A 15313-nucleotide genomic window follows, 5' to 3' on the forward strand; every position below is an offset into this window, starting at 1 on the left:
AAAAAGATTTTTTACACATGACAGATTGTTGGAATTGTTGAGTTTTCAGCATTTTATTTTCCTTATAAAACGCTGAAAAGTGATATTAAAACCTCATTTTTTAAATATTATTTATTTAATCGCAACCCGCAATAAGTCCCCGCTATAAAGTGGAGTCTAATTTGATTGACACATCAAAGAAACAAGCACGTACACAGTGCCGCACAGTGATAACTTCAAAGGCAGCGGCGATTTACAAAGAAGATTTGCCGTTATATTCCATACATTTCCCTCTCAGGTTGAGTTTTAAAACGTCTTTTAAATACATATTCTGTAATTGTTTTCAAGAAATAAAGTCGGAAAGCCTCTAATTTTGTCACATAGAAACGTGTACTGAAGTGTATTTGTGATCGGAGATGTGCCATTTACCGGTCCGTCTGCGGGTAAGCCTCTTTAATTTAACTTTTACGAGATAGCTTATATCAAGTCAATAGAGAAATACAAAACAATACTTTCCAATTGTCGTACTTTACTGTCATAATTCATTCAAACATCATCTGTGATATATAAATTTGTATCAACATGCTGAATTATGTAATCAGTTTGTGATGTGATTTTCAATGTTTACAATACTTTGTCGGAATTAAATATTATCATTATTATAAATTCAAGAAACCGGAAGTAAAACCATGCCAAGGGGAATGGTAAGTGTTGTCATGCACCAGTTGGTGTACTTGTTATGACTTCCGGTTTTAGATTTTTGGTCAGCTACAAACAAATAAAATAAAGATTATTGGTAGGGAAAGTGATTTAACATGTCGAGATCATGCTGTGACACAGATCAAAATCATTTTTCTTGTTTTATAGCTTTTTGATACATCAATGAATTTGAAAAAGGCGATGAAAAATAAAAATATTCGAAATGAATGATGCAGTTCAGAGGAAATACAAATGATTTTGGTACTATTATATGTAAATGGCAAAATGTTCTCAGCGTGATGTTACAGAGACAATGAGGCCAGATAATCATCTCATAGGGTGCATCCTCGTGGAAACAGAGGATACCTCGTCAGATGTTACTCGGGAGGATTGAGAAACTTCTGTTACGTTAACCTTCTTACCCTAATTATAAGGTATCAAGTTGCGAGATACTAAGTCGAAATTTTCAATTTTTGAGATATTAACTCGAAAGTTTAAAACATCGCAAAACCTGGCATGCCAGACCTCTATATGCTTTCGTGGTTTACACACAGTGTATGTTGTATCGTGCTGTTGGCCAGTTGTCTGATTAGTTGTGTTGTAATACATTACATCACAGAAGTTGTTGACATAGCTTATATTGTTATGGTTGTAGACAATTTGCGTTGTTAATGTGCTGCCCATTGTTCTCTCTGTCAGTATTATATGTTCCTTTAATGGATGAAAAGAATGCTTTTAAAGTTACAGATTGTACACGACATATTATGTCATGAAAGATGAGGACATGTTGTCTAGCTGAGCAATTAAAATCAGAATCAAACAGGAATGAAGAGAAAACGGAAATAAAAATCAGAATCAAACAGGAATGAAGAAAAAACGGAAATAAAAATCAGAATCAAACAGGAATGAAGAGAAAACGGAAATAAAAATCAGAATCAAACAGGAATTAAGAGAAAACGGAAATAAACCATTTTGTATCATTCTAATTCAGCATCACACATCTCCTCTTGACACTCGTTCTGGGGCCGGTTGTTCAAAGGTTGATTAACAGTTAATGGAAGTTTAATTTAATGGACGTTTGAACAACCGGCCCCTGACTTTTAATGTTTTATGTAACACTTATATCACAACTGTGCTACGTGATATAGGTGTTTATTAGGCAGATTAGTCAGAGATCGATGACTACGACACAACATAGGGAAAAGGGGGAGGGACTTCGCCAGTGTACAAAATTGTGTGACTTCATTCAAAGTGTCGTAAGAATTGCATCCGGCAAGATATGTCAGTTCGCGATAGTTCAGATTAAGATTATAGAGACTTTAACGTGATAATGACACAAAGATATCACATCAAAACTGTCTAGTTATTTCACGTGCATTCTGGTATTTTCACAAAATGACGGCTTTCCTTTAGTCGGACACTATTGAAACCATTTCAACAAATACAAATGTCTACTCGATAAGCAAAAATATCCGACGATCTACACTCTCATAAACAATGGACAGATGTAGTCAAAGCATTCAGTCAAAACAAACTTATTTTCTTATCAAATGCATCGTTACAGCTCTTCCCTCGTGTTCCTCTTGATATTTTCCTCGCAGATAAATATCTGGGTTCTTTCGGCTACCATTTAAAAAAAGTAAATCATGTCGACCAATCGGATCGCAGGTTACATAACATGATATAGCCCATGCGGATACTTATCTGTGAGAAAAACATCCAAGAGGAGCACGATAGGAGACTCGTAGCAATGTATTAGCGCTCCATAGTCGGAGTTTTGCTGATATTCATAAACAAAATACCATACAAATATATTTTATATACTTTAAGTAGTATATTAGTAACATCATCAGGCATCAATATGTTTTTGCATTTGTCAAACAGGGGTATTTTGTTGTTGTTGTTTGTTTGTTTGTTGTTGTTGTTTTAAGTTCAGGACATAGTTTCAAAATAATGTAAGGGAAATAACTCGTGTATACAGATCTCGACTTATGGCCCTTCGAATATATATCAAAATTACAAAATGTACAACAAAAGCGATCATCATTTGAAATTTTAATGTCAGGGAAAATATGACAGGAGGGAATATACAACATTACATAATACTGAAACATATATTCTATACAATCACAGGGATATCCTTATCGTCCATTTATCTAGCTTGTCTAAAACACAGTCCTGGTACACGTACTCCCAAACATACCAAACATAGCATCTCACTAACCCGGATGTTAGAATGTATCAATACTAAACCGAACATCTCCGGGAACAATTCCGGATGTGAAGACATTCACAAATCCGGATTTATTATTCCAGATGAATTAGTTCCAGCGGTATACATTTAACTTAGATAGTACAAAGGACAAAATAAACGGACAATAAACATAAATTGAGGTACAATTGTCGGATTAACTGAAACCATTGCTTTACACGATTTTATAGTAGGGTTAAAGATCTAGCAGTGTTTTGTTATTTAAAATGACCATAATACTTGAATACATATCGATGTATATAATATAATGATAGTATATACTTAAATATTTCAAAACATATTAATTTATATAATACATCACTCGAATATGTATTGTAAGGGATTAATTTCTTAAATATTCAAAATATTCCCTTTTTACTGTAGTTATAAATACATTTTGAGACATATGTTGGGTTTGTATCGGTAGTATTCATTACGGCTAAGGATGGACACATACACAGAAATGAATTAAGCCTCAGTGACCTAGTTTTATGGACTCTCGACTGTCCGTCATCTCCTTAATCCGACAAAGTGAACAGAAATCGACACATATGATTTCATCTTGCTATTGATAAATAATAACAGAGGCGGACATACTCCAGTACGAAGTTTGTTTTTTTGTCTAAAGATTACAAGGGATTTTTTTAAAGATATAACATAAAAAATTATTAACTTAAAAAAAATATCTTCTCTTCTATGTGAAAAACAGGGCATTTGGAGTAAAATGGCAAAGTCTGAATGACTAACTGTCAAAATCGCCTAGAAATAAACAAAAGGAGACGAATACATGTACCTAATAGCATAGAGTAGTGTATTGCTTGATTTTTAAACGTCTTGTTTCCATTAAAGAACAAAAGGAAAGTTAATCACGTGACATGCTCCCTATCACTTTATTAGGGATTGTAATGGGTGTACGGTAAACAGGGGCCTGCATATCAATCAACATTCCGTCTAACTTCTATCGGCAAAGTTCTACCATGTAGATAAATAAACATATTGATGTAAAATTATCACAGCTGAATCAATACAAATCAACAGTCAATTGGCTATCACAGTCATGTCCTAACCATGTCATGCGGAAGTCCATTGGCCAGTGTTGAGCAGAAAATCAATATAACAAATGTCATTGGACAAAGAATCTAATGGAGATTTATCAATGAGTAGCCGACCGACTAGCTGTTCCGAACGGTGAGGGTTCTGCCCTGAGCCAGGGTGTATTCCGACGGTATCCGTATGGTCCGTTGTACCCTTTTACTGGTTCAATGCCTTTCATGAACTGTGAATGTCCGTCCACCAGCTCTCGGGAGTGACCTGTGAAATGAACAAGAAAATCGATATATTTGTATGACATTCCAGGGTGAGCGCACTATACATGTTTATTTACATTTTGGTGGCAAAGCCACGATATAAACGAAGTAAAAACATTTGCAGTATATGTGAGCATAATTGACACACAAAACATGACATCAATCTATGCCGCGCATGAATATATTCACCCACCGGAACTACTTGTAACTAACGTAAACCATCATGCCTAAATTACAAAAGCTTTGCACAGTGTTAGCGCACACACAATATGACGTTTGTTTGCAAAGCTCTGGCATCTATATCGACCATAGACACCAAAAACAGACAGTTTAATCCTTAGATATATGGACACGGTAGCTAGTACGACAACCGGTCCGGTCATGTTAAATTATAACGGGCTAGCTTTTGGTTTTGTCATTTTGCGTTTTGATTCCTGTTTATTTGTGATACATATGTACACAAATATCTTCATGTTGAAATGTCTAGCTCCGTATATATTCGTAGTGTAAGTTGGAAGTCATCAATATGCTTTATAACTTGCTTCAGAAAATTGGCACTCATCCTAATCGATATGCCTATTCCATGTGTATAATATAGAAAACAAAGAGAAACTATATCTGACATAGACTTTACTTACCTGCTCCGAATGCGTATGATATATAGAAAACAAAGATAAACTCTATCTGACATAGACTTTACTTACCTGCTCCGAAATTATTTCTTAACGATAAATATTGGTAGCCGGTTCCTTTCTCATTGAAATAATCTGCTACGGGACCTTCTATCGAACAGCCAGGGGGGTCCTGTAATGACACAAAATAAATCATAGCTTACCTCATGAACTTTAAAACAAAAAAACGAACAACAAAAATTGGTTTACATTTACCATTTTAATATTCAAAGGGAGGCAACTTGTTTCGCGAAAATTGCGTCATCTCGACACTTCAGTTACGCTTTTTATATCTATTAATATAGCTCTGCTGGTGGAATTTGGTCCCCGAGGTTTGCCGTTACCCTATATCCCACGGTTAAATTTTCACATTCTTATTCTGAACCAGATTCACTAGCCGGTATTTCTTGTGGTGGTGGGGAGAGTGTGGAGGGGTTTTGGGGGGGGGGGGATTGTGGAGGGGTGTGGGGGTGGTGGAGAGAGTTTGGAGGGGATGTGGGGGTGGTGGGGAGAGTTTGGAGGGGTGTGGGGGTGGTGGGGAGAGTGTGGAGGGGATGTGGGGTAGTGGAGAGTGTTTGGAGGGGATGTGGGGGTGGTGGGAGAGTGTGGGGGGTGTGGGGGGTGGGGAGGGTGTGGGGGGTGGGGTGGTGGAGGTGGTTTGGGGGGTGTGGGGGTGGTGGGGCGGTGTGGGGGGTGGGGTGGGGTGGGGAGTGTGGCGGGGTGTGGGGGTGGTGGGGCGTGTGGGCGGGGTGTGTGGGGGTGTGGGTGGTGGGGCGCGTGTGGAGGGTGTGGGGGGTGGTGGGCAGGTGGGGGGGTTTGGGGTGTGGCAGAGTGTTGACGGCGTTGTGGTGTGGGGGAGGGTGTGGGGGGTGGGTGGGGAACGGGGGGGTGTGGGGTGTGGGGTGTGGGGTGTGGGTGTGGGGGGTGGGTGGGTGCGGGCGTGGTGTGTGGCGTGGATGTTGGGGTGTGGGTGTGGGGGGTGGGCGTTGTGTTGTTGGTGGTGGGGGTGTGTTGTGGGGGTGTGGGGTGTGGGGGTGTTCGGGGTGGAGGGTGTGGGGGGTCGTTGGGGGTGTGGGGGTTGGGTGTGGGGGTGGGGAGGTGTGGGGAGAGGGGGTGGGGGAGAGTGTGGGAGTTGTGGGGAGAGGGGGTTGGGGTGTGGGTGGGGTGGGGGAGAGTGGGGTGTGGTTGGGGTGGGGGAGAGTGTGGAGTGGGGTGTGGGGTGGTGGGGAGGGGGTGTGGGGTGGAGAGAGTGTGGAGGGGGTGTGGGTGGGGTGGGGAGAGTGGGGGGGGGAGTGGGGGGAGAGTGTGGTGGGGGGGGGGGGGGGGGGGGGGTGAGGGGATCATCTATTCGCGTTCCTCTATAGAAAACGTCTCTGACCTGTGTGGGGATGACACTCTACATGTGTATCTGTAATAACACCTGCAGGTACGACAATTTATCAATATTCAGTGTTTAAAATTGTGTAACTAAACCAACAGATAGTCCCTAATCCAATAAAGGGGGCTGGTCCGTATTGATCCCATTCCTCTGTAGCCATGGCTAATCCAATAATCTCGCTATGACAAACTCGGGGAATCACAGACAGAGGTTTTTTTTATATTGATTCAGATTTAATGTTTAAACAATTTGTTTGATAACTGTTCGGCAAAGAGAGATTACGGCCTCGTGTTGTTCTGGTTTGGTATCTCTATTAGCGTAATATTCCTCTCATAAAGCACCATAGCCCATGCCAGGTACTGGTTACAATGGAGTCAATATAAGTTAAAATATTACATCGAAACCATGTGAAAATAAAATATGACGAGTTCCTGTGTGTCATAGCTGAACAAACGTTCCGTCGCTAATGAATTTGACACGCTACGTGTTCGTCTTCTGAAATAATCAATTTTGTATTGTGTATATAATATTCAATAATTCATGTGATATAGGAGAGAGTGTGTCTTTATGTACCAGCTATACATGTAAACATTGTTTACTTATATAGATATATATCGAGAATGAAAACAGTAAAGTCTTCATCTTGTAACTTTAGTGCATCTTAGCTGACCGGACACGTGTTTGGTTAGTTTGTATGTGGTATATTTATTTATTTTCATTAAGTTTAAAAGTATTCATCTTTGAAAATGGTGTTAAGAGTTGGGAATCTTAAACACATAATTAGGTTGACTTGGCCTTAGCCCGAGTTTTCTCCGGCCCTGTCACCATGTCTGGTCCCTACACCAGACATGGTGACAGGACCAGAGAAAACTCGGGCTAACTTGGCCTTAACAGTACATAGTAACACTAGACAGTTTGTTTAAATTATTGAATTGTTTAAATGTATAATGCCCATTTTGTAAATCATAAAAGGACCATACCGGTGATAGTCATTGCGTGTAGTCAATATCACTTCTGAAATCAACTTTGCCTTGTTAGAAATTTGATTCGAAATTGATTACTCCATACAAAATGAAACGATCGAACAATTAAATGAATACCCAACACAACTACGACAATGAATTGATAATATATACACCTGGTACCGTGTTCAATATAGTAAACTTCATGTCAGTAAAACTTTCAAAAATGACAGTTACACATTGTAGATACAGAATAGCATGATCATACAGATATTGTAAAGGGCCTAAGTATTTATCAGAGGTGGTGACAAAATGAAGATACTCCGCCATGTATATTTCATATAACGGCTTAACATGGGGAGTAGATAAATATTCTTATCCCGGTTATTTTTCTATAACTGAGCTGACCAGTCCATCGCTTCACCCCCTGTCGAAAAACCCAGGGGGTAATGTACATTTCTGTCAATCTCTTATCCGACATGTTTAAACGAGTGTGTTACGTCATAGCTCAAACTACACACAATCGGAAAAAGTATAGTACTGTCATAGTGTCATTTAGGTTTATTTTCTACATTACATGTGTAGTACTTTGTTAATCTCATTCGGAGAGGTATACATTGATGTATACTCACGCGTTGCTGTCTAAAACGATTTACCTACCCAGCATTATATCACGTAGGGCTAAAATCAGATCTGCCTGATCTCAACGGAGGATGTGCGAGTTTCTGGTAGGGGTATCCCCAACCACTCTCGCATCTCCCTCACCGTTGGGATCATTCATTTGGATCAAATACATAGCTTTTAATATACTGTTATTATATCAATATTATATGTAACCAATAGTACATGATTTGACTAAGTATAGACTTTTATATTTAATATAACTTATGTCAGTGAATTGTATCATGCAAATCTTATTTTCGAAGCCAATAAGATCCTGGCTATATGTACAAACTCTGAACTCGTTCTCCACTTTGTAATTTCTATTGCTGTTCACGTATATTATGATTTTGTATATTATAATACAGTATGTACTAATGGGCAATATGGCCCACAGTTAATAAAGAAATTGACATTGAAAAGATCGTGTCAGTTAATATCTTAAACACTATCCACAGTAAAATGTACCTCTAAGGCAACTCATTGTATGCAAACTAATGCTACTTTATAGAATAAAGCTAATTACATTTCAATTTCAATGTAAAGACAGATCTAACACAAGAATATTGGTTCGCAGATTAAAAATGATTAATTTGGTGAACTCTTACCTTTGATAAATAGTATGGCACATATCTCTTGATTGAATTTGGCCTCCTTATGAAATTAGAATTAAATCGTATGTGTGGATTTTTAGTACGGTTTTAATCAGATCCTTGTAATAGTTCATTTGATTGATTGATTGATTGATCGATCGATCGATTGATTGATTGATTGATCGATCGATCGATTGATTGATTGATTGATTGATTGATTGATTGATTGATCGATTGATCGATCGATTGATTGATTGATTGATTGATCGATCGATGCATTGATTGATCGATCGATGCATTGATTGATTGATTGATTGATTGATTGATTGATTGATTGATTGATTGATTGATTGATTGAGCTATAGTGTCTCGGGCCCTGTGTTACTTGTTATAAACCTAGAGACGATGAGACAGCGGTCCAATGAAGTCATAACTTTAAAGTACAATGTACAACGTGGACTACATGTAGATTGCGAGTTCCAGGCCCGGTCAGGGCACGCGATCATAAAATTGACTTCCTTCGTCATTTGTAGACATATATTATATATAAGTTTATATTATAGTTACGTGTTTTAAAAACATGCACGTGACTTGCTACAAACTCGTACTTTATATATCACATTTACATTGAATATACCGCATGTCGCTCCAGACGGCCTTCCACAGGTATGTCATTAGATAAAGTACTGGCATTACTTTAAATACTACTGTATATGTCTATAGACTTTATCATTACTGGTTTAAACACTGTTAGCTTCTACAATTACCAGATTATTTACGACCGGAGCCTAGTCAACTTGAAATAAAACTTCTGTTTAAGCCTATCCCACAAGAACCATATTAGCGTAGCATTCCGTAGGATCAAACTTCAGCCATCATCATAATAGAAGTTTATACTTAAATAGTAAAATACTATAATTCGACATTATGCATCTTTAACCAAAATTTCGACAAAATGATTAAATCTACACACGTTGTATGATTAGATAGGTATGGATGATGAAAATTAATTGTCTGTAGTGGGAATGAAAATAAACTGCATGGTTAATAATGATTGCTGTTGATCTAAAATACGTGTACATCAGTTTCCGGATATAAATGTTCCTGTCTGTCCGGATTATCGCGATCTGATTAACGATGTGAGATGATCTGTACCACCAAATGACATCACACGTACAGTACAAATAGTCACGCTAACAACATACTAAATACTTGGATCAGTTTTTAAAGTATGGTAAGCTTAATCATTTAATTGTCAAATGGAAATTTCAAATTGTATGTTTTATATTTTCTGTAACAAATACAGGATGTTCGTGAAAACACTAATTTTATCAAAACATCCTTTACGTACACGTAGATATCTCTGAATTTTTAATATTTATGGAAAAAATATAGCCATGTAAGAGTGTTTGTTAATGTTTGTTAAGCTAACAATGCAATACTGAAAAGGTTCAATATTGATTTAAGTTATTCCTTTCTTTGATCAGGTGATTGGAAGCTCGTGGTAAGTAAGATCTAGTTTTATTGTCCACAAAGCTAAGGTGACTGTCAAAGAAATGGTGACAAACATTGACATTAGCACTCACAATAAAATCTGACAGGTTATGTTTAAATTGTATGGAATTGAAATTCCCTGATAATATTTCATTTTAAGTGTGTGTATTGTTTGTCGCTAAGTACATATGACCTACCGACAACTTACAGTGTATATATATATATATGGAAGATATTTTGTCGAGTTGTTATGCTAGGCCGAGCAAAGCTGATGGTTTGTTTCATTGTATATGATGTAAGAAATTTTGTTATCTGTCGTTAAATATCATGAATAGTTTGACAATAAAACAAGATGAGTGCATATTGTGTTATCTCTCTTCATAAAATGAAATTACATACACTGTATATACCTAAACAAAGATTAAATAACTCTCTCAAATTAGATAGATAAATACACTGTATATGTTACTGTATGATATTGACAAATGTTATGTAAAAAAAAAATCCGTTTATACTAATGATTACGGGTAAAGAAAACAAAAACAATAAAACAAAAAAACAAAAACAAAAACAGGTGGAGCATTTCTCTTATTTATAGTTTGTGTGTGAATTTACGTTCTTATCAATGGTTCTTACGAGTCATGAGATACTTGCTACATTCAAACAGACATGTAATTAAATGCACTCGTGTTCATCCAGAGAAATCTATTGAACACTAGCATCACTGTAGATAAGTATTTTATTTACTTCGCCCGTGTAGACGATGATGGAAGGCCACGATTGACACCATTAGTGCTATTGTAGTATTATGACCCAATTAAGAAAATACTTAATTAATTATTAGTTCCCAGGCAGTAGCGTTACCTACGTGTTAGAGGCCGGATATATGGTAGGCCTTGTAAGTAAGCCATGAAGCAGGCTAATTAACAGGCAATGCGATGTTCTACAAGAGATATCGATTACCTATAACCTTGGCTCTATATAACAGACATATACAGTCGAGTTAACACGGTTTACAACAAGGTGGACATAACGTTAAGCGATTGTGAAAAAATCCGACACATTTTTTTACGTTTCCTTTCTCACGAGCTTCGGTGTTAGATAAAAAATAGAGAAATTCTTCAACAACTTCCCCTGAGGTCTGTAAAGTCACATTTAATTTGCAATTTAATTTTGATCATTCTACTTTCACCTTTAAGATAAGTTTTATATCTTTAATAAAATTATCCAGTTTGGATCTATATATATATATGTATACAGGGTTTATCTTTACACAAACCGTATACGTCACAATGCGACGAGTGCCTTTGCAGCTTCTACACGATATAGACCGCTGCAACGGCACTTTAAATTTGTCTTCCTGTAGGAAATTACAATTATCGGTAGAAAAAGCAAAGAATGTATTGTTTTCACACACACACACACACCTGTCGAATATCCTTAATTTGATAATATCGCAATATATTCGAGATTTGTATAGTTTTTTTCAAATGTAAATTTTAGGTCAAATATATAAGAAATGTACAGTATATGAGCATATATATCAAAACAGTATTGATTTGGGTAAAAAACTAAATACATCAATTAATATAGACTTTTTGATTATAATATTTCCATTGAGTTCTGATCAACCCTTTTCTCAATACACAATGGGGAAAAAATCATGAAATAAAAGGTAAAAATGTATACATTGCACTTTTTTTTTTTGCATGAATGAAAAAATTGCGAGTTTTCATTTCTCTTTAACAATGCAACAATGGTTTGGATAAATTGGAGAAAATCTGAACAAGTGGAACAAATATATACCTGTTTAGTTAGAGCAAGTGTCTTCTGAACGCCCTGGAACTGAAAGTAGGGGTCGACGTGTGAATCCCTTTGTGAGTTGTAGGGAGGTATGACTGGCCCCAGTTTGGGGTTCGTCTTGGAATAGTCCGTAGAGATACTACTTGCAGCGTTACAGTCCAGAACAAACCCCTTCTCCTTAACAAGTAGATCCTCCGGGGGTGGGGTCGCCGGGGTCCGATAGATCTTGTTATGACGCCCCTTTTGGCTTGTCCTGGGGCGTTCGGATCCGGATTCTGGCATGTTTGGCGGTAAGATCCGTACGTTGGATAGATTATTAGTTATCCAGATTTCCTATCGTAAAATCGCGTCACCAGTTGGGTAGATGTAAGCTATAGATACAGAAGTTATCCCGCTATAATTATCCACAAAACGGTTTGTTTTGATACAGTATATCCAGTAGGCCTACTCTATTTCACAGACACCTATCGTCAACGCAGTTCCGCTTAACTGCCTTAGTTGCTAAGTTGGGAATTGTAAAGCATTAAATTATTTCAAAGCCGCATATACACACAGCTCAGGTATAGATTATCTAGCAGGCCTTTAAATGCCTGTGTATTTATATGTTAAGCAGGTTTAGGTCAGATACTTATGTAGAACTCTTTTGTGTCTCAGGGTTCAAAGAGCTGTGTTGCTAATCACGTGATTCGTCTGTGTGTGTAATTCAATTACTTGATATTGAATTGAGAGGAGATATTATGGCAGTCAGTTGGGCACATATTAATGCATTAGCTGAGACACACGAAGACCGATTTTCAACATTCATTATAGTTTAAACAAACATGTAAAGAGATGCAGTTCACATTTCAAAATAATTGAGCTTATATGACCACTTTAGTGTGTGCTGTCCCACTGAGATCATTGAAGAGTAACACAAGTATGCGTGTTCCTTTATATGGAGTTTGATTGCTGGGTGGCGCAGTGGTTAACACTATCGTCTTTCGCAGAGTCAATCGGGCTTATACCCCCTCCTTCACGCAGCATCTGCGCATGCTTGGCAACTGACTTCCTTTCATGTTTAGATTATCTGTTTATCGGATCGATATCACAACTTTATACATAATGTACCTTATATCTATATAAATATTGAGTGGAAGTCAGATATAGATACGTTTAATTTACCTCTTGTTTTGTCTGCTATCACTGAACTTTGACCTCCTTCGATGGACTCAGTCAATGTGGACCATGAAACGACAACTACATCAAACTGTATCAACGCGTATTAATTTGGGACCTTTTTTAGCTGCTTTGCAGTTAAGATAATTAAAATCAACGGGTTTGTTAAACTGATTCAGAAATGAGATGCATCGTTTAATATTAGGGAGTATGCATTATGTGACAGAAGCATTTGGTGTACAACTTGGCGAACATTGAAAGAAACAGGAAATCCCAGGGAGGTGTTTAGATAAGACACCTAGCTGATACGCCAGAGTAACGTTCATTTTCGCTCCCCACATGGAGCGAAAGTGGACCTAAACTCTGTAGTATCGAGGGTGACTGATAACAAACGAGGTTAAATAAATTGACAAGCGCGGGTCACGACACACACAAATGAAAGGTTATTGATTTGGATAATTAAGAATCCATTAATAAAGTATGGGGCAATGATTTCGAAGTGGCAGGTAAAAGTAGCCCTCTGGATATGTCGTAACGGGGAGAGGGGATATATGAAACGAGATGAGGGGTCCTATTTGCGTTTTTCGCAGTTATAGCCAAACTTAATAAAGTGCAACTTTGTAATTTTTTACTTCTAAATGCTTAGATGAATTGGTTTTATGATTTGATCATTTCGTACATTGTTTACGCGTACGTTTAAAAATCAAATGTTGCCTAATCAACCTGTCAGTTAATTGATCTTCTCATATTACATATTTAAGGATTGAATAAAGTTATGTTGAGGTGTATGAGGGTATAAACCTCAATAGGTCTTGAGAAAAATTCATTATGAAGTGCGAAGAAGCAGTCCATAATACATTTGTCTCAAGATCTATTGAGGTTTATACCCCATACACCTCAACAAAACTTCAGTCAATCCTTTTATTTATATTTTTTGATATGTTTGTATAATATTTTGTCCTTGACAAATAGGGACTTGTGCAAGTCTACCACGGAACTTACCGAAATGTACGTCACCACTCTTCGTCTACATATGGTTATTACTTTCAGGATTTCTTTCGTGAACAAACTTAATAACAAATTAAAACAAATATTATTTTAATGGAATTTATTTCATATAAATATTATCATTTTTGAAAAAGGAATTAAGAAATATAGTTCAAGCTCGACAAATGTATTCCTACGCCGGACTTGATATAGTTCATTGAAAAATGACTTGAGTTAACTGTGGTAGGTTCATTGAGTCTGAATCAAGTGGAAATATAAATATACCTTGATGAACGTTACATGACTGGTACTTGAATGTGGAGTATGACATGACATTACACCATGTAGTCATTGTGACGTCACAAATAACGTGTTGTCGTGTATGTTATTCGAAACTCTATGAGCTAACCAAAAAATCATCTAGAACCATATATCGGATTCCGAAATCTATTTTTTCATACGACGAGTAGTATATATAAAGATTGAAAACGGGTGTCGATTACGATGGCCGCACGTATTTATATGACCCTGTTAATCCTCCATACACAACCCTTTATATAAAACACAGGTATATACACATGATATACGTATGTACCCGATCGTCGACGTCGCACTCAGCGCCGGGGTTGGAATAAAAGTATTGATTGCTTAGTTGTCATTGCATATACGTATTAGCGTTATTAGTAAGTAGGGATATGTCTGACCTGTTAGCCGTACCTGTACACAGTAGCGACAATTAAGTGGTAAAACAATATCACAATCTTTATCTTGACAGCAGACTAATTGTTTTATATTGATACATGTCACAAAACTGTCGTGTTCCCGGCGATCATTAATTTAACGCAGTTTGGTTTTATACCATGTACTTCATATCAATACGTATGCCTCGTCTCCCACGAAGAAAAATCCAATTATTTTACAACGGACCAAAAACTTTAAAGAATTGTCAGTATATCGATCTAGCTATACTTATCATAGCGATTCGTTGATTTATTTCTCGTTATCATTCGCTTATATATATCCGTTAAATTAAAGTTAAGATATACAATGTCATGTGGGTATATTTTTTTTTATCTTAAAGTGATTATTTCCATTTATCCATGCGATTTGTTATGCATGTTTGGATGTTAACCAAACTCAGAGACGCTGAGGAATATTAATTTGATACACGTGCGAACATTTTTTGCGTAATATAAAACTCTCGGTAGTTATAGAGTGACTGTATAATACCGGTCACGTCTGTCTTCCTTGTTTTACTTTACACTACATTATGATGTTCCAAGTTCCTATAGCGCATATTTGCAGATTCGCTTTGTCTTCGTCTACAATAAGCTTTCCGAAACTGTCACACACATGTTATGTTCGCAAGACTGT

General features: G+C 37.1%; 1 protein-coding gene across 1 annotated transcript; it reads right to left on the reverse strand.

Moving 5' to 3' along the window:
• Positions 1-2718: 2718 nt before the first annotated feature.
• On the reverse strand, positions 2719-12338 carry LOC117322452 (uncharacterized protein C17orf98-like). The gene is made up of 3 exons (XM_033877371.1): positions 11801-12338; positions 4941-5040; positions 2719-4240 (listed from the first exon to the last, which is right to left on the reverse strand). The coding sequence occupies exons 1-3, from the start codon at positions 12077-12079 to the stop codon at positions 4083-4085; spliced, it is 537 nt and encodes a 178-aa protein (XP_033733262.1). The 5' UTR covers positions 12080-12338; the 3' UTR covers positions 2719-4082.
• Between the last annotated feature and the right edge of the window lie 2975 nt (positions 12339-15313).

The sequence above is a fragment of the Pecten maximus genome, chromosome 2, assembly GCF_902652985.1.
Source record: "Pecten maximus chromosome 2, xPecMax1.1, whole genome shotgun sequence".
NCBI classification, from domain to species: domain Eukaryota; kingdom Metazoa; phylum Mollusca; class Bivalvia; order Pectinida; family Pectinidae; genus Pecten; species Pecten maximus.